Consider the following 21,625-nt stretch of genomic DNA (forward strand, 5'->3'; position numbering starts at 1 on the left):
AATATTTTGCCATGAAAAATCACCAATAGACTAATTTATAATTTAAACATTTTTTATACGGTTTGAAAAACATCACATAAAAAAGCCCATTGACTTCAATGCATATGCCAATTTTTTTGCTATTTTGAAAACTTTCGGCAAAGTGAAACTGCTCAGATTTATCCACCGCTAATACTAAATTATTAATTTAAGCAATTGATATGGTGGTTGGTTAGGTAACCAAGAAGCCAGAATTGTGTGCACATTATTTTTTAAATCGATTAATTTAAGCTACTTGATATCAAACAATTGATGGAGTATACAGTATGTATTGAGGCCCTGAGGTTTAGGTATGTTTGACTCAGATAGTTTCCCCTGTATTTGGACTGCTTAGTTGTCCTTTGATTCACCCAGGCAGCTACATCCCTTTTCCTGAGTCCATTGTAGTTCAAGGTTTTTCCCAGTAGGTGGCATTGTTTAAAAGTTTAAAAGGGAAAACTAGGGTTGCCAACTTAGCTGGGGCAGGGTGGATGATGTTGGAGGGCCAGTGACATCAGGGACAGGACTGATGACATGGCTATCAGTGATTGGCTGATCACTATGTCATTATTTTGAATGTCCTGTCTGGATTTCCTAATTTGGAAATCCAGACAGGATGGTTTCACCCGGACAGCTCTTCCAAATACCGATCTGACCGGGTGAACTCCGGACAGGTGGCAACCCTAGGGATAACACATGTGCTTAGGGCTCACTCTTCCTGGATCCCATCTTGTGGGGAGGTGGGCACAAGAAAGGGTCTGAGCGGTGACAGACCCTGGCTAGTGAACGTTTATTTAGCAGCAGAAGTTTGTGTAATAGTCACTCTAGCACAGGAGTGCCCATACTGCTAATACAAGGTCTACTTTTAGTGATATTGTTCCATTATGATCTACATCCATAAAAACATTGTTAGCATTTCCATTGAAAATATTACTGAAATACTGATTTATGACAAAATGTATATTGTTATATTTAACAAACAACTATTTCTTATGTAACCTTAACATAAATATCTGAATGAAACTGGACGGTGATTTAGTCAAGCTGTTTGTTGACATTGTAGAACAAACGATACTCTCGCATACTCGGCGCCGATCAAGGGCACCATGTGAGGACAACATCGTTCGTGTAGAATTTTCGGCTTTATTTCAACAAACACACAGGTAAGGGTGCAGCGGTGGGTGTACAGGGCTGACTAATGCGCGAGTATCGTTTGTTCTACATTGATTACCGGCATGGAGTAGCTGGCGTCTCGCAAAGGCAGCGGCTGGGAAGACACAGCATTTCCGGGTGAGCTCCGAAGTGAACCGCATCATTTTTGTTCATTTAACTGTTTGTTGACATTGTCTTGAGATCTACTGATAGATCTTGATCTACCTTTTGGACACCTCTGCTCTAGGTGCTAAATTTAGAGGCAAGTATTTAGTGAGCAGTTGGGGTTACCACCCTTGTAGTGATCAAGCCGCCAGACAGGGGCACAAGTGGGTGAGCTCAGGAGCAGGGAAAATGCCAAGGAGCAAGATACCCTGTGGGATCCCTAGTGCTGGAGAAAATCACCAAGACAAGCTGCACTACCCTTGAGAGGGATCTAATTGCAATATCTTAAAGTGTGAATGTACTGGAAAATGTGTGAACTGATTGCTGTAAATGTACTGGAAGATCTAAATTGCCTGATTGCTGTGAACAGTTCCACTGCCTGCCTGTTCAATAAAAAAGTGTATCAGTTTAAAGCAACCCCATGACTGCTGTTACTTGATCTGTGCACCAGGGGACACCCAGGATCCACCTGATGGTAATGTGCTTTAAGTGGATATGCTTGACAAAGGGGCGTGACCCCGAAACGTTGCACCTGCACTGCATTAAAAAATTGCAAGGGCTTGCCCTGCAGCTAAAATCCTGTGTGCTGGCGAAAGTCTTTTGTATGGAATTGTGAGGTGGCCGATGCCTCTATCGTTGTGCACCAGGTGATTATTTCAGGAAGGGTGGTGTCGGTGTGAGGTTGACCAAAATTCCTTGGAATGTGCTTAAAGTGGCCACTACCTCTTACCAACTAAAGTGCACGTGCAAAGCTTTCTCTAGTTGTTAAGCGCATTTGTTTATATTTTTTTGGAACACGCTAAAAAGTTCCAGGGTTTGATCAGTGATACATTTTGATTTCTAAATTGTATCTATGTGATGATCAGTAGTAACTTCTACTTCTGTCAGTTGATATTTACTGGCAACATTCTTCATTAAGAAAAAAAGTCAAAACACTTTTTGGGAACTCATAGTATTTTTGCAGTAACATTTCACATGATCCCACCTGTTATTTTGAGGGTTACTGGATCACTCATCAGTGACTCAATCTGCCGTTCATATTCCGTTCTCCAGTACTTACATGTGACTGACAGTTTTCTGCCCGATACCAACATTTTATATGTTGCTTCTCTCCCAGTGACATTTACTGTGTGGGTGACTTTACCATCGATATAATATTGGGCCCCTTTCATATTAAGCTGTGGAGAAGTACATTTCACAGAGACGGATTCACCCCAAATATACCTATCTCCTGATCCAGTATTTAAAGGAGGGTTGAGGGAAATTATTGGAGCAAGTGGTGGGTCTGTTGGGAAAAATAGACACTAAATTTAGATATACAATTGATATACAATGTATGTATACAAAATACAATGGCATTGCCTTCTTAGGACTAAGTAAGAATATCTTAATAATGTTTGGCTATGTTTGGGTTTATTGAATATCAATGCTGGTTCTAAACAGGTGGGATACCTGAGCACATTAGCTGGCACTAAATGGTGTGTATTGAATAGAAATTAGACTAGGGGGCACATTTACTAACTTTTTCTCACTCTGTTATAAAAGAAAATAAATTCCACCAAACTCCCAAACCCAAATCCCTTTAATTTACCAATAATTATTCTGCCATTGACTTCTACATTATTTTGACAGGTTTTAACTGGAGTATTTTCAGATTCAGTTTTTTAGCAGTTTCAGAACATAATAAAATTTGAAAGTTTTTTCCCTCTAAAAAATGTCCCGTTTAAAAACTCTAGTTTTTCTATTTGTAGCAAAAAAAAACACCTCTGAAAACCTCCAACATTTTGATTGGTTTAATGATAAGATCAGCGCTCCCCCCATTGACTTCTACAGCACCATGACAACTTTTACTTGGCAAAGTTTGGCATGAAAGGCTTTTGTGTTTTTTTCACTTGATAGATCTCAAATTTTTAGAGCTTTTTAGAAAAATAGGAAAACCACAATTTTTTTGTGATTCCTGGAAAAACTAATCACAATTCAATTATTAGTAAATAACAGATACATTCCCACATTCATTGACTAAGGCACAGTAGGATCATTCGGTGGCTCAGTAGCAAACATGAGATGAATGTGAAAGTGTTACAGTTCAGAACTAAGATTTAATTGCTGCTGTCTCACACACTTGTACATTGACCCCCATATGTAATATGAGGCACTAAGTTTGCCCTGGAGCAATAACCCATAACAACCAATAAGATGTTTGCATTTAAACAGGTGACCAGTAAATGGCACCTGCTGATTGGTTGCTATATGTTACTGCCCCTGGGCAAACTTAGTGCCTTTTATTACATAACCCCCTTAGAGCTGTTAATTCAACCCTTTGTATTTTAAACTGGGGTAGCCATCTAATATTGCTCTCCAACATGTTGCCCCTTCTAGTAGACCTGTTGCCACCACTAACTCCAGTTTTATCCATCTGGGCTGGTCTATAAAGGAATGTTTTAACCCCATAACAAGGCGTAAAATGTGGTTCTTGTTAAACTCTGTAATTGGAATGAGATATACATATTTGTCAATTTCTATTCTTTGCACTGCTGTTTGTGACTGTTTAAATAATGAAGCAGAAGCCAGATCATTTATAAATTCAGAAGAAACATACATAGCATTGTGGGAGTTGGAGTCTTAGCTGAAGGAGAGCGTCAGCCAAGGCTACAACAAAAAACAAATACTTTACTCAAAAAAATTGCAGAGTTCCACTTTAAATCACAGCATCAACACTGCATTAGTAATTGTCTTCACTGAAAAATTAGCGAAACTGAAAATTAGCAAAATGGCAAAAAGTCAGTGTAACGAATTGAAGTCAATAGGCATGAAAAATTTTTACGCATTTTTTTCTTGTGGTGACTTTTTTGTATCAGTCAATATTTTGTCCAAATGCATTAAATTTAATGGGCTTTTTTTTGTTATGGCGGATTTTAGCCGCAGTTTTGCAAAAAAATCTGCAGCTGGTAAAGTGTAGAACTTCGCCACAAATTCATGCCTGGTGAAAAAATTCATTCTTTTTCATATTGTCCTAAATGTGACGAGACTAATGTGACACTTTTCCATTATTTATGGTCCTAACCAAAGATTGATGTCTTTTGGAGGGAAGTCACTAGTTTTCTGAATCATAAATTGAAGATAAAAATTAAATTGTCTCCGTGCTTTGCTTTGTTAAATCTAGATAATATAATGTCTTCTTCAGTCCCTAAGACCAATTTTATTTCCCATGAAAGTAAATTATTGACAGTTTTTTTTCTAGCTTCTTCTAGGAAAGCTTTATTTAATTCCTGGTTACAGAAAGAACCCCCCTCTTTATCAGACACCATTTCTTATATGAACCAGCTTAGCTGGCAAGAAGCCTTATTAACTAAAACCAAAGGGAATAATTCCAAAGATTCTTTTAGACTTATTTGGTCTCCTTATTTTGAAATTTGCAATTCTAAGACTGTTGATCAAATAAGGCAGTTTCTTCAATTGTAAGATGTTCTTTCCGACATTCCAGTCTATGAATGGACGTTTTTCTTTATTTCTTTTATTATATGTACCTGCACTGGTTTAGTTAATTTTAGTTAGTTCTTGTTAGTCTTCTTTAAAGGTATTTAGTTTTATGCCATTGTATCTAATACCATATATTCTCTTTGTCTGCATAACATTTGCTGTCATACTGATTTTATTTGTTTAATATGAAAATCAAATGAAATATTTTCAAAATAAGAAAGTAGCCGTGCCATCTATAGTATGTGCTCCCTGAAGCGATTGGGGAAGGGTTTGGAGGAGATTAGTCACCCATGCTAGAGGAGATTAATCGCAGGACATCAAAGCTCATTTGTCCTAAGACTATTTGCAGTTGGTGTTCATTATTTAATTCTTGTGGATTTTGAATTATTTAGCTTCTTGTTCAGTAGCTCTCCAATGCAGAATTTCAGCAGCTATATGTTTGTTTCCTCAGCAACCAGGCAATGGTTGAGAGATTGGAAGATGAACAAGAGAGGGTCTAAATAGAAAACGAAGTATTAAAAAGAATCAATAAGAACAAACTTGTCTCCTCACAATAAAATAGTTGTTTGGCTGGCAGGGTCAGTTACCCCAATCAGACATCTGAAAAGGGGTAGAAGACATCAAATAATTCAAAAACGAAACACCAAATTAAAAATTGCAAAGATTAGGACATTCTATAACATACTAAACGTTAACCTAAGATAAACAACCCCTTTAACATGTTGTCCTTTCTAAATCAATCATTTTAATCTGGCAGCCAAAATACCTTATATATTGGGCCCCATTATTTATAATGCAAACTTGTTTAAGTGTAGCCATTAAAGGGGTTGTTCACCTTTGAGATAACTTTTAGTATGATGTAGAGAGGGATAATCTGAGGCAATTTGCAATTGGTTTTCATTTTTAATTATTGAAGGTTTTTGAGTTATTTAGCTTTTTATTCAGCAGCTCTTCAATCTGCTTCTCAACCAATCTGGTAACTAGGGTCCAAATTACCCTAGCAACCATGCATTGATTTGAATAAGAGACTGGAATATGAATAGGAGAGGGTCTGAATTGAAGGGTCAGTAATAAAAAGTAACAATAACAATACATTTGTCAGCGACACCCACTTGAAAGCTGCAAAGAGTCCGAAGGAAAAAAGCAAATAACTATAAAAAATAAATAATGAAAACCAATTGAAAAGTTGCTAAGAAATGGCCATTCTATAACATAATAGAAGTTACCTTAAAGGTGAAAAACCCCTTTAAGGTCTAACAAAATCAAGGATCCCTTATTATAGCCTTTGCCCTTCAAAAACCGAAAGTATTAAATTTTTAGAAGAACTGTATTGTATCAACTCACCAAGCACAAACAATGTGATCGAGTTACTCATGGGTGATGTAAAGCTCCAAGTCTTGTACTGACAGGTGTACTTATCCCCAGACATATTCGGTACACTGTATATGTGGTAGGTGGGACTCCACTGTGGTGAAAGCTCAGCATTGTGCTTAAAAAAGGTAAATTGTTTATGGTAATGTGGATCATCCACAATGCAATCCAGTGTGACAGCTTCTCCTGTTAAATAAACTGGATAGTCAGGGGTCTTGGTGAGAACTGGGGCAGGTGTGGTACCTAAACATACAAAGAAAAGGATGTAATTATTAAAGTCTGTTTTTGTTTGAAATTAGTTGCTTATCAAATGCATACAAAAACATTCCCGTTACTGTGGAACTGAGCAGCATGCAACCCTGTAAATATGGCTTCACTGCAACTTCCAAAAGCCTTTATATGAGGGATGTAGCAAGGATTCATAGAGCAACAATATCTACAGCTGTACCATTCCTTACACAGAGTTTATAACCACAGTCCTGAACCTATCTGTCTCTTTAGAAGTTTTATATAGTAAGAATAGTATATTTATATATAGTAATAAATCACTGGGTGTATGGAATATCCATTGATCAGTTTCCCATCTTTTGTATGTTTTAAGTGTAGGGATGTGTAAAATAGCCACCCCTAGTATTTTGTGCAGGCAGTCCCTCAATGTTATGGACATCTAAATGGGTCCTAAAATACAGTTGGGAGGGGTACTGTTTGCTCTTTTCTGCTCTAAGCTAGGCAGAAGCTCACAGTGACCAGCAGATGGCACTGTGCTAAGATATAAAAGGCTCTGAAGCCATTCTTTCAGTCGTCCATCTTGTGATGGCTCTGACCTGAACAGGCAGGCAGAGCTCTGTGGAACCTAGACAGGTCAGGTCTAGTAAGAATAGGCTACTCACCATTATAGGTCACTCTAGGAGTGACAGACAGACAGGTTATTTAGCTGAGCAGCTCCAGGCTCCGACGAGGAGAGTCAGAGGGATTAAGATCCCGGGTACTAATAGCCCAGAAGTAGGGACTAAGTGTATAGGAACAGGGTAGATAGATTCCCCTCAGGTTCCACTTAGGGAAAAGGCTGAAAGCTGGGTGTACCTTTATTGCTGCTGAGCTTGTCCTCTTGCCTGTGGGGACTATTACTGACCATATGGTGCTGTCAGTATTGCCTATTCAATGTGATGCTAAATCCTGTCATGCTCTATTGTATACTCCACTGAGGATTGTGTATGTTCAATAAACCAGTTCATGTTTAAGTTATAAGAACCACTGGCGCCCAATTATTATACCCTGAATCCAGTTACAGTTGCTCTACACCCTGCCTCCACACCGTTGCGAGGGCTCACTCCCTAAAATTACAGGTCTCATCCGGTGCACATTTAGTGGGAGTGGAGCTCAATAGTGGTGTAAATAACACACAATTTACTATAGCGCTACATAAGCAACATTGAATTACTTTAATTAGCCTGTGTGTGCTCCCACAACCCCCCTTTGGTTTTCAGCATTTAACAGTTCTATTGTGCAGGAGAAAAAGAAGTCCAAACCTCCATGTGGTTGTATCTTAACCTTACGCTCATCCCTTTAATAGTGTTTTTTTTGCCATTAATATGGGTGTTGGCCATGGAAATCTCCTTCCATTCCCCAATATAATTATTTTAGGGAAAGATCAATCTGTAAAAAAACTTTACTACTCAACTGCTGCAGTCTATATAGGCCTGTCAAAAAGGGCCAAGTGCTGGAATATAGCCCCCAACTCCAAAGGGCACTCAATTCAAAAATTCAAAGATATATTTCCAGTCAATTCTCAAAGTTAAAAAATCACTTTTTATTCATCATAAATATTAAAAAAGTAGGCATACAGACCAACCGATACTCCGCCCTACGCGTTTCGCACCCACAGGCACTTATTCATAGGCATTACTGTTATACCCCAGGAAATCCCTCCCCAAACGTTAAAACCAATCACGTGCTGCCACCTCACGTCTCTTTTCTTAAAACAACATATATATCAAATTGGTCCTATTAGCAATGTTTTTCTGCCTATACTCTGTTTCATCTCACAAGCATTTTATTAGGATACACACATTTAAACAAATATTTAAATGGCAATTACTGCCCCATTACATTGTATTTTTCTCCTAATATTATTATCAGTATATATCACATTCTCTTAGCTGCCCCATACACTTCTATAGATCCACCTCATTGTAAACATAGCTGGTCACATTATAATATTTTACGTAAAGCATGTTACATCAAACTCGTAGTTTAACCCAAGTGGTAACCGAGTGTGCAAATAAAAAATCCAAAAAAGTTCCCTTTTTGCTGACAGCCCTGACAGCTAAACAGGGGCTATCAGGGGCTAACAGGGGCTATCAGAAAAGGTCCCATTTGTAACTAGGTACAGTAAACAGTTCTATACGGTACTGGATATAGTTAAGAAATATATCCCGATTTTATATGCGGATGATGATTTTCATAAAATACTAACAGGAGGAGTTAATAGCATACCAAGGCGGTCTCATACATTGAGAGACCACCTATCACCAAGTATGTACAGAGAGATGAATAGGGAGGACCAAGGCAATAAGAACTTTCTGAAGGTGGAAGTGAGCCACAAGTGTGGTAGTCATAGATGTATAACTTGTCAACATATGAAAATTTCAAAAGAATTTAAGTCTACTGTGACAAACACTAGTTTCAAAATAAGAGATTATATAAATTGCAATACATCCACAGTGGTTTACTTGATAACATGTCTGAAATGTCAGAAACAATATGTGGGTTGCACAAGTAGAACGCTAAAAGAGCGAATACGGGAACATCTGAGTCAAATAAAAAATCCAAAAACAGTTGAAAAGAGTAATATAACGAGACACTTCTCAAGATGTAATGGGAGTGATCTAGCATATTTTTCTGTACAGGGAATAGAAAAAGTAAGATTGGGTAATAGAGGGGGTAATCTAGCAGGGCTGTTAGCAAAAAGGGAACTTTTTTGGATTTTTTATTTGCACACTCGGTTACCACTTGGGTTAAACTACGAGTTTGATGTAACATGCTTTACGTAAAATATTATAATGTGACCAGCTATGTTTACAATGAGGTGGATCTATAGAAGTGTATGGGGTAGCTAAGAGAATGTGATATATACTGATAATAATATTAGGAGAAAAATACAATGTAATGGGGCAGTAATTGCCATTTAAATATTTGTTTAAATATGTGTATCCTAATAAAATGCTTGTGAGATGACACAGAGTATAGGCAGAAAAACATTGCTAATAGGACCAATTTGATATATATGTTGTTTTAAGAAAAGAGACGTGAGGTGGCAGCACGTGATTGGTTTTAACGTTTGGGGAGGGATTTCCTGGGGTATAAATTTTGTGACCAAATGTAACAACAGTAATGCCTATGAATAAGTGCCTGTGGGTGCGAAACGCGTAGGGCGGAGTATCGGTTGGTCTGTATGCCTACTTTTTTAATATTTATGATGAATAAAAAGTGATTTTTTAACTTTGAGAATTGACTGGAAATATATCTTTGAATTTTTGAAAAGATCAATCTGTGAAATGCTTTCAGAAGACATTTTTCCCAAGAAATGCAACCATTCAGGGATGTCCCTATGAAAAATATGACCAGAGGTAAATAATTATAACCGTCATATGGGGTTTGCCTATTTCATGATCATACCCAAAAAAAAACCTTGTCTGCACTTGCACAGGTACTATAGTATAGAGATGTCGCGAACTGTTCGCCGGCGAACTTGTTCGCGCGAACATCGGGTGTTCGCGCTCGCCGGAAGTTCGCGAACGTCGCGCGACGTTCGCCATTTTGGGTTCGCCATTGTTGGCGCTTTTTTTTGCCCTCTCACCCCAGACCAGCAGGTACATGGCAGCCAATCAGGAAGCTCTCCCCTGGACCACTCCCCTTCCCTATAAAAACCGAAGCCCTGCAGCGTTTTTTCACTCTGCCTGTGTGTGCTGAAGAGATAGTGTAGGGAGAGAGCTGCTGCCTGTTAGTGATTTCAGGGACAGTTGAAAGTTTGCTGGCTAGTAATCGTTTTGATACTGCTCTGTTATTGGAGGGACAGAAGTCTGCAGGGGTTTGAGGGACATTTAAGCTTAGGTAGCTTTGCTGGCTAGTAATCTACCTTCTACTGCAGTGCTCTGTATGTAGCTGCAGTGGGCAGCTGTCCTGCTTCTGATCTCATCTGCTGACTGCTGCAATAACAGTAGTCCTTGTAAGGACTGCTTTTATTTATTTTTTTGTTGTTTTACTACTACTACTACTACTACTATAAGAGCCCAGTGCTATTAGTCTAGCAGTGTTGGGGAGTGGGACTGGTGTGCTAATCTGCTGCTCCTAGTAGTTCAGCAGCACCAACTTTAATTTTTTTTTTTTAATATTCATTTTTTTTTTATTTTACTTTTTTTTATTTTACTACCGCTGTAGTAGTGTATAAGTTGACCTTTTAGGCATTATTTGCCCTGTAGGCATTATTTGCACACTGTTTTCTTCAACCCGCCATCTAGCTGTGTGACCTTGTTCACATTCTGTCTAAATATCCATAATATTACCGTCTCCAGAAAAAACACCGGAGTGACTTTTTTCAAGCAGCCATAATATATTTTACGTAATCCGTATCCACCGCTGTAGTAGTGTATACGTTGACCTTGTAGGCATTATTTGCACAGTGTTTTCTTCAACCCGCCATCTAGCTGTGTGAGCTTGTTCACATTTTGTCTAAATATTGATAATATTATCGTCTCTAGAAAAACCACTTGAGTTACTTTTTTTCAAGCAGCATTCATATATTTTACGTAATCCGTATCCACCGCTGTAGTAGTGTATACGTTGACCTTGTAGGCATTATTTGCACACTGTTTTCTTCAACCCGCCATCTAGCTGTGTGACCTTGTTCACATTCTGTCTAAATATCCATAATATTACCGTCTCCAGAAAAAACACCGGAGTGACTTTTTTCAAGCAGCCATAATATATTTTACGTAATCCGTATCCACCGCTGTAGTAGTGTATACGTTGACCTTGTAGGCATTATTTGCACACTGTTTTCTTCAACCCGCCATCTAGCTGTGTGACCTTGTTCACATTCTGTCTAAATATCCATAATATTACCGTCTCCAGAAAAAACACCGGAGTGACTTTTTTCAAGCAGCATTCATATATTTTACGTAATCCGTATCCACCGCTGTAGTAGTGTATACGTTGACCTTGTAGGCATTATTTGCACACTGTTTTCTTCAACCCGCCATCTAGCTGTGTGAGCTTGTTCACATTTTGTCTAAATATTGATAATATTATCGTCTCTAGAAAAACCACTTGAGTTACTTTTTTTCAAGCAGCATTCATATATTTTACGTAATCCGTATCCACCGCTGTAGTAGTGTATACGTTGACCTTGTAGGCATTGTTTGCCCAGTTTTTTTGGCCGCAGCCACTGAAGCACAGAGGCCAGAAAAAATATGCCATATAAATGCTGAAAATAGTCATTTTTTGCCATACGTTGACTCAACGTATATGGCAAAAAATTACTATTTTCAGCATTTATATGGCATATTTTTTCTGGCAACTGTGCTTCAGTGGCTGCGACCAAAAAAACTGGGCAAACAATGCCTACAAGGTCAACGTATGGCAAAAAATGACTATTTTCAGCATTTATATGGCATATTTTTTCTGGCAACTGTGCTTCAGTGGCTGCAACCAAAAAAACTGGGCAAACAATGTCTACAAGGTCAACGTATGGCGAAAAATTACTATTTTCAGCATTTATATGGCATATTTTTTATGGCAACTGTGCTTCAGTGGCTGCGTCCAAAAAAACTGGGCAAACAATGCCTACAAGGTCAACGTATGGCAGTTGTTTAAAGAGAACAGTAGATTACTAGTCAGCAAAGCTACCTAAGCTAAAATGTCCCTCAAATCCCTGCAGACTTCTGTCCCTCCAATACAGAGCAGTATCAAGCAGATTACTAGCCAGCAAACTTACTATCATCTGTCCCTGAAATCACTAACAGCTCTCCCCCTACACTATCTCTTCCAAGCACACACAGGCGGATTTTTCAGATACATTTTTGCCCTTGATCCCCCTCTGGCATGCCACTGTCCAGGTCGTTGCACCCTTTAAACAACTTTAAAATCATTTTTCTGGCCAGAAATGTCTTTTCTAGATGTTAAAGTTCGCCTTCCCATTGAAGTCTATGGGGTTCGCGAACCGTTCGCGAACCGCTCGCATTTTTGCGCAAGTTCGCGAATATGTTCGCGAACTTTTTTTCCGACGTTCGCTACATCCCTACTATAGTACTTGTAAAACAGGGGCTAGGCCCGGGCCTAGGGCAGCTAAATGTGAGGGGTGGCTTTCTGTGGAGCACAGGGGAAACGCAGCTCCCCAGTGCTCCTGCGCTTGCGCCTGTTAGTGCTGGTATCAGCTGCCTGAGATAGTTTTAAGAACACAATGGGGTTAAAGTGCTGTATGCTGGAACTTTTACCCTGGTTAAGTTGAAAACACGGAAACTGCCCTGACTCGACTAACTAATGACCTTTTAACTGCTAAAGCCAACAATCATTTCTCACTACTAATACTGCTTGATCTCTCTGCCGCATTTGACACTGTAGATCACCCTCTCCTCCTCCAGTCCCTCCAGTCACTTGGCCTTCGTGACATAGCCCTGTCCTGGTTCTCTTCTTACATCACCAATCGTTCCTTCAGTGTCTCCTACAATGGAGTAGCATCTTCTCCCCTACCTCTTTCTGTTGGAGTTCCTCAAGGCTCTGTCCTGGGACCATTACTATTCTCCCTCTATACTTCCTCCCTTGGCAAATTAATAAATTCGTATGGTTTCCACTACCACCTCTATGCTGACGATACTCAGATCTATCTCTCATCTCCTGATCTCAACCCAGAACTCCTAACTCGCGTCTCCTCCTGCCTGTCCGATATCTCTACCTGGATGTCGCAACGCTACCTTAAATTAAACCTCTCTAAAACCGAAATGGTTCTCTTTCCTCCAACACACACCAGTAGCATCCCCGAAGTATCCATCATAGTTAACAATTCCACTATCACACCCTCTCCCCAGGCCCGGTGCCTTGGGGTTATTCTAGATTCTGCCCTGTCATTCACTCCTCATATCCAGTCACTTATTAAATCATGTCACTTCCACCTAAGGAACATATCCAAAATACGATCATTTATCACCCAAGACGCTGCCAAAATTCTTATTCACTCTGTCATCATATTGCGTCTAGACTACTGTAACTCTCTTTTAATTGGCCTCCCCCTCCAGAGACTGTCACCTCTCCATTTCATAATGAACACTGCTGCGAGGCTCATACACCTCAGCAACCGCTCCTCCTCTGCCTCGCCATTCTGTCAATCCCTGCACTGGCTTCTATTACCTTTCAGAATCAAATTCAAATGAATGACACTGACTTTCAAAGCACTTCATAACTCTGCCCCACCCTACATCTCTGAACTCATCTTTATATACTCACCCAACCGCTTACTACGCTCCTCTACTGACCTGCTACTCAACTCTTCTCTCATTACCTCCTCACATGCTCGCATTCAAGACTGCACCCCTCCTCTGGAACGCTCTCCCACGGTCTGTCCGACTTTCTCCCAACCTTTCTGCTTTCAAGAAATCTCTGAAAACGCACTTCTTTCGAGAAGCCTACCCTCACTCTGCTTAACTACCAAATGCAACACCGCATACAATAACACATTTCTCAATCACTTAATTCGATCTTGCCCACTCCCACACCTTGTGTATTACTCCCTTCCCGACTGTATGCCTATGCATAGGGCCTTCCTCACCTTTTTGTACCTGTATTGATTGTAATGTTTGTTACTCCATATATTCTATGTACAGTATGTAATTCATGTGATGTAGTTGTATAATCACATTTACTTTACAGTGCTACGCAATATGTTGGCGCTATATAAATACATGCTAATAATAATAATAAAAAGTATTGTGCATTTTTAGCTTCACTGGGACAGGGTTAATAGTGAAAGTTGAAGCAAAATCAGCACTGCTGATGATGCAGGCTGGAGCCGTCGTTAATGTATTTCTGAATACAGCCTTTCTAAATACAGCCTTTTAAAAGTAGGGATGCACCAATCCACTATTCTAGGATTTGGCCGAATCCCAAATATTGAACCAAATAGGAACCCTAATTTGCATATATGCTAGTTAGGGCAAGGAAGGTGTAGGGGTTAAAACATTTCTAACTTTCTAGTCTGTGTGATGAAAAGTCACATGATTTTTAGGATTCAGATTCGGCTTTGGCCAGACACTTGGATTCGGAATCCTGGATTTTGTGCATTCCTAATTAAAAGAAGCGCCCACTCAACAGTCCATGGTTTTTATTTTTCATTGAAACGTTTTTGAGAAGTCATACAACAGATACCTTTGTAATACATTTGGTATTGCTAACATTCACTGTGAGGTGGATGTCGTATAGGGATGCACCAAATCCAGAATTCAAACCAAATCCAAATCATACGACTTTTGTCCTTTGATAAAGCTCAGGCATACCGAACGAAACGCATGTCAGGTGCATTCTACCTTCTTTTAGTTTCTCTAGGCAGGATGGCTGAACTTTGCTGAAATGGGAAATGATTGGTAAGGAGGCCAGCGGTGTGATCTAACTTGAGCGAGTAGACAGCCAATCTCACATCTACTACAACAACAGACCTGGACCTGGGAGCTGTTAATTAGTGGTCTCTAGTAATTTGTTTCTTTTACGCTACTCCCTACATGGGTTTTGAATTTAATCTCTCTCGACATACCTTATTTTAACTAATTTTAAATAAATACAAGTTGTCTTAACCCACAATAGAGAACTAGTGATAATCTTGGTGGGAAGGCTGCACATGGTTTTCTTTACCCTATCCTACCCTCCTTACCCTAATGCAAATTAGGGTTTGGATTCGATTTGGAATTCAGCTGAATCTTTCATGAAGGATTCGGGATTCAACCGAATCCCAAAATAGTGAATTCAGTGCTTTCCTAGTATCATATACAGTAAGCTCAATTAGGATCTATCAAATGATATGTACATGTGAGCATAAAAGAAAATCATTCATTGTTCATATTGTTCCTATACTTTATAACATGTTTTACCACTTACCCACCCAGCCAATGGCAAGTGTAATTAAAAATCCTGCAGAAACAAAATGGGAAAACGTATCAGAATTACACAATCTGGCTATTATTATATATTGTTTCCATTATTATATGTTATTATGTTTTGAAGGTTTAAGGAAACTAAGAGCATTTTAATTTTCCAAATAAAGGAACAACTGAAAACTACATATACAGTGGATAAAATTTTAAATACCCATCATATACCTATTCCTTACAGTGAGAGGGGTTGGTTTACAAATGTGCCTCACAGATTATTTAAATAATGTTTTAACTGCAGTCAAGAGACCAGTGACATGTTGGCACAGTAAACACCAATAGCCTATAAAGCTTTTACGCTTTTATATACTCTGCTGTATGATGAAATCTGCAATTCTTAAGATAGTATAATAGGTACCTTATGCTAATGCTAATATCCGAGCATTTATTGTATAACATATTCATCGATTACCAGAATATGATATAACATGGAACTGGTTGACCCTTAGAGCAACTTTGTGCCATAAAAATCACATAGAAGGCCACATCCAGCCAATGGGTCTAGAGTTGGACAATCCAGTCTGACTTATGTTTCTCTACGAGATTTGCTCAATCTGTAAGGCCTAGGTGTGTGTGTGTGTGTGTGGGGGGGTAGCTGGTGAGGGCATTCTTGTTGGTGTATTTTTATAACAGTTACATTTATCCTCAAAAAATAAATAAAAAGGAGTATGGGGATATATATTTTGAATATTAAAAATGTGTCAGTAGGCATTATTTCATCTAATTTCACTACCCTCCCACATATCTAACATGATGTCTTCCGCATCACAACATGATTAGATACATTTTAGAAAATGTATACATAAATACAGATACTATATGCATCAAACATGGCTTATTTACTAGCTGTAGTACTCACTGTAAACCTAAATTTGACTACTGTTAGTAACTGAGCCCCAACTGTCTCTCCAACATAGATGTCTGCTTGGTAATTTATCAGCTATTATTTGTTTTTGAATACTGTACCATTTATGCGTTGTACTATACCAGTTGCATTTTATTGAACTGAAGAATACAGGCCTATAAATAATATAGCATGGCCTAACCAAAATTGGACCAGCTTCTGTGGACAATTTTGAAGGCCTGAATCATTCTAGCGATGCAGAACCTTTAGACTGGTTCATTAAGCTCAGTACATAAAACATGGCATTTCTAGGCATATTTATGTTTTGGGGTTAGTTCTCCTTTAAGCAATGCCTCTATGTTGAAGTTAGCTTGCTTGCAAATTATATGCAGGTCTGTAGCTCTGCAAAGTTGCAACCACAAATGACTTTAGTTCTCTTTGAAACTTTGCAAGCAGCAGCACACAACTACTGCTGTAGGAGTTGCCTGGGGAGATATTAATAGTGGCTATTCAGTGTTTAAAAATCATGCAGAGGCAGTTTAGGTTGATGAGTTAATTTTAATGTCATAGTAGTGTATATATCCCAATTGTCCCTGTTTTGTTGGGACAACCCAACCCAGAACCCACAAAAATAGAGGCTTACCTGCACAGTAGGGTTTGTTTGGAGCATATCAGGGACATATCTGTGTGTAACGTGGTATTGCCATAGGGTTTTGACTAAAACATGCTGATTTTAAGTTTTTAAAATCATCTGTGAGTTTTTAAATCTAGTTCTTCTAGCTACTGGCCATATTCATATCTCATCTGCCATGCCACTTCTTATTTTTGTCAACTAAGAAGGCAGTCAGATCAGAAGTGATTTAGCACTAGGTCCCAGCCAGTAATCAGAATTTCCAAGGTAAAGGAAAATTACTGGAGATTCTTATGTACTTATAACTACCCAGCCATTTAAAAGGTGAAATGCCATGACTATAGCTTAAATATATGTTGTAAATGTAGTAATTTGTAGCAATTTACTTACACTTGTCTAGTATCTGCAATGTATATTAACCTAAAGGTGCACTTTGCTCCTTAATAATCCTGAATATTATATTCTTCATTTCATGAATGAAGAAAAAACTGAATAGGAAAACAAATTCATAATTGCAAAACCATATAAAATATAAATGAAGAAAAACTGGAAAATTGCTTAATATTACTCCAATGATTACATACGAAAAGTTAATATCAAGCTGAACTTCCACTTCAAACTTATTTTCATTATAGTTATTCTTTATATCTTGGCCACAGTACAACTGCTGCACCTGTGGTACTTTCCCCTTCAGACAGTGACATTGCCCGTTACTCACCAATGGAGACTGCACAGAACATAATCATGTTGACAGAAGACAACCAGAGCTGCAGGCAGCTGATGTTTTGTTTACTGTTATGAACCAATGAAACAAGGGTTGGTTACAGTGGGACAAGATACAAAGTGATATAACTGATAATTATACAGGTATTGGACCTGTTATCCAGAATGCTTGGGAAATGAGGTTTTCTGAATAATGGATGTTATACAATAAGCCTACCAGAAAATCACGTAAACATTAAATAAACCCAATAGACTGGTCTTTATTCCATAAAGGATTCACTGTATCTTATTTTGGATAAGGTACAATGTAGTTTTTTATTATTACAAAGAAAAAGCAAATCATTTGTAAAAATATGTATTATTTGGATAAAATGGGGTCTATGGGAGACGGCTTTACCTTAATTCAGTCCCTGGATAACGGATACCTGTATTTACATCCAGTGGTGTAACTGTTGAAGAACCAGACACCATCAGTTGTGTGGGGGGTGTCAGGTGGCCTTGGACCATGGGGTCAGCTTTCTCTATAGAATTAAAATCACCCCCTCCCCCACCCTGGGTCCCTTTCAGAGATTTTTCTGCAGGGATTGCTCAGTGCCCTCTTGTTACGCTATTGATCCCACCCAAGCCATAGATGAAAACAGAAGTGATCTTGAGCAATGACATCATGTTCTTCCTTTAAAGGGCAAGACATATATGGTGCATTTGAGCTTTAAAGAAGAGAGCCATGTATGGTCATTAAGACTATAAATCAGTATAGGAGCAAATGAATAAGACATCATTAGTTTATTATTACTTTTTTCAAATAAATTATGGGGTATGAAGGCACAGCTAATTGTGTAGCAAGAATGTAATGTCTTTGCATATAATAATTATATATATATATATATAGGTTTACACTGCTTATAAACCACTAAGCTACATGGAGAATGCTTGAGGAGAGCAACTGCCTTGTTTAGGATGTATGGTTAGTGCTCTGTGCTACCAGCCAAGGACAATTTCATTAGCTTTTATTTTTAACTCACTACTAAGTTCTAAGAATCAGGGCACATACACTATAGATATGAAGTCATACATGAGTATTCCAACCAGACACTGACTGCAACACCACCAGCAGGAAGCTGTTTAAAGTGTTTGATGGCAAATAAAGAGAAAGGGGCTTAGGCATTTCAAATGTACTTTTAGGTTCCCTCTATACTAAAGTGTAAACTGTTAAAACTAATTTTACTGCAGTTTTCAACTGATGTCATCCTGTTCCTAGTTCCAGCCAACAGCTATCATTTTTCTTTAAGAAAGGTACTTGTTTGATAAGTCTATGTTATTATTTGAAAATGTGGAAATAGCCATGCCACAAAAGAGATTATAATATGAGTTTAGAAAGGATGACTGCTAAGAGTGCTATTTGAATATATACCACTACAAGATACTCACAGAAGGAGCTGCATCTGCAACAGCACTAATAGGTGCAGCTATGGGTGTGTGAACAGAACTGGTATCAGAGGTGCTCTTACAGCCTGAAATTGGAAAGCACTGTTTGTAAACATAATACAGTAAATAAACACATTTTAGATTTTATATACATAAATAAAAGGACACTTTATCTCCATGCACCTGAAACATAATTATACACACTCACCTTCCTATGGCTGCCTCTTTCTTCTTTTTAGCACATCCTTACTTGTATGTCTGTATTTTTTTCAGATCTAGCTGGTTGGTTTTACTTCCTCCTTACATTTGACCAATATAGAGAGCAGGTATAGACGTCATGTGGCTGTAACTGTAACAGAGTGTGTGTATCTATATACAGTACATATATATACAGTTGTGTTAAGAATAATAGCAGTGTTTTTAAAAAAAATTAATAAAGCTCAAAATCCTTACAATAGCTTTTATTTCCATAAACTCAAATGCATTGGGAACACTGCACATTACAAAAAAAAGTGAAGAAAAGAGAATATTAGGCTGTTCCAAAAAATAGCAGTCTGCATTCTTCTTTACAAACTCAAACATCCACTGTATAAACTGAAAAACACTTCAGGATGTTGCTTTCCTTTGAATCACTGAACTAATATTTAGTTGAATAATTCTGAGATCTGATTTATATTTTTTCCCCTCTCCAATCAACTTTTTAATCAAAGTACACTGTTCTTCTGAACAATGTCTGGAATGACCCATTTTACTAAGATTTTCAGAGAGAAATTAACTATAACCAGCATGTAGGGCCAGAACTAGGTGTAGGCAGAAGAGGTACGTGCCTAGGGCGCAATGAAGTGGGGGCGCCAAGCACGTACCTCTTCTTTCAGCCTACCCCTGGTCCGGACCCTTTCTCTGCCCCCGCCACTCTCCAGCATGCTTCTGTGAGCGTTTTCTTCCCCCTCCACAAAAGTATCGGGCATGCATGTGCAGTTTCAGACGCACGTACATGCCCATTTCTAGACGCACTTGCAAGCACAATACCAGACGCACACACATGTGTACTCAAGCCGTGACGGCAAGAGGCGAATCAGCCAGCCGGAATTCCTTGGGTGCCCGGTTGCTTTGGCCCCGGCCTGCCAGCATGTACAACCTTTGCTCCTTCTTTTCTTAAATAAGGGCTATAGTTTATGGGGTGCCGTTTGTCCCAAATACATTCTGTATACAAAACTATCCCTAATACACAGAATGAATATCTCTCATGTTATATAAGTATTTGTGACCAGACACAGAGAAAAAAAATATACAAAAGACTTATTTCTATTAAAGAATGAAAACAAAATCTGGTTAGTGCACAAAAGGATGTCATTATATCACAAACTCCATTCTGTACAGTTTAACAAGCAATCTGTCTCACAAATGTATAACCTCCATGTAATGGACACACTTATGTGCAAAGTTACTTACAGAATGAATTATGTAAAAACAAAGTTGGACATAATATATAATAGTGTAACCAACTAGTGCTTGTCAAGCTAGATTTGACTGACAAAATAGATATCTGTGACAGAAAGCAAGATTTTATAGTACAGAATTCATTCTTTCCACAAAATGACAGTTTTGTTTCACAAAACAGATAAAATAACCATTCTGTGAAGCAACACTGTCAGTCACATTCCTGAACCAATAAGAACAAAGCTTATTGCCATATACAAACAAGATGAGAAGTGGCCAGCTTTGCTCCACATGGCTAAGGCAAAGTATCTGGCCTGCTATAGAGGGCACCCTCTAATGTCCCCTGTGCTGCATAGTAATAAACATGAACAAACCTTTCCTAAAAGAGCTGCTGTTGAACACTACAGGTTCATAAATGGAAGTTTTTACAAATGGCTGAGAAATATAATGCTGCACTTATAATGATTGTAGAGAAAGAAAAGTATGCAAAACTTATATAAATATGATCATTTTAGGTGATATGGCTATTCTTATTGTAGTAACTGCTTGTGTGGCCATTTTGGTTGATGGCATTCCTGCTGTTTTGCCATTATCTTATGACTCACTCCTGTTCCTCTTCCTGTCTAAGCTGAGAGTAATAATGGGACAGGCCACACCCACCTGTGATGTTGTATTAAATGTACCAGAAGTTACTGTGCTTGTCTGGCTGCTTTGCCTGACTCTCAGAGTCAGTTATAAGTTTTGTATATGATAGTTAGGCTCCAATGTCTCCTCCTAGCTGTAATCTTGCACCAATTAGCTTTTAGTAGTCTCTTAATAATGTGCTTAGCTATAGTTCAACTACTACATAATATCTTTAGCCAGAGACTTGGGACTGATCATGTGCACACACATTGTGTTTAGTATGATGTGTAGATTATATGAGCAGCCACTCCTGATTACTGTGTGTAAACAAAAGGCTTCAGGACTTCAACTTCACCTCCTTTCGTGAATTCGGGTTTTTTCACTGCTTCGGGACTTCAGTTTCGTCTTTTCCGCATACTGTAATATGCGAAATGGCCGCATGGCTCGGGCGCTCGTAAAGGGGACCCGGCTCTTTGAAAAATGCAGCACTTCTGGGCCCCCCTTCAGGCCAGGAACACTTGTCCCCCCTGCTGGCGGCCCTGGACATGCATGTAACAT

At 38.7% G+C, this 21,625-nt stretch overlaps 1 protein-coding gene across 1 annotated transcript in view; it reads right to left on the minus strand.

Annotated features, from left to right (window-relative positions):
- Positions 1–19,091, minus strand: part of LOC121399457 — a 34,333-nt gene extending 15,242 nt beyond the window's left edge. Inside the window, exons 1-5 of the mRNA XM_041580203.1 lie at positions 19,007–19,091; positions 17,574–17,647; positions 15,328–15,360; positions 6,160–6,429; positions 2,321–2,620 (exon numbers count right to left, since the gene is read on the minus strand). Coding sequence (XP_041436137.1) covers positions 2,321–2,620; positions 6,160–6,429; positions 15,328–15,360; positions 17,574–17,647; positions 19,007–19,020 — 691 coding nt within the window. The 5' untranslated portion in view covers positions 19,021–19,091. The remainder of the gene's footprint in view (positions 1–2,320; positions 2,621–6,159; positions 6,430–15,327; positions 15,361–17,573; positions 17,648–19,006) is intronic.
- Between the last annotated feature and the right edge of the window lie 2,534 nt (positions 19,092–21,625).

Source organism: Xenopus laevis, chromosome 1S (genome assembly GCF_017654675.1).
Source record: "Xenopus laevis strain J_2021 chromosome 1S, Xenopus_laevis_v10.1, whole genome shotgun sequence".
NCBI classification, from domain to species: Eukaryota; Metazoa; Chordata; class Amphibia; order Anura; family Pipidae; genus Xenopus; species Xenopus laevis.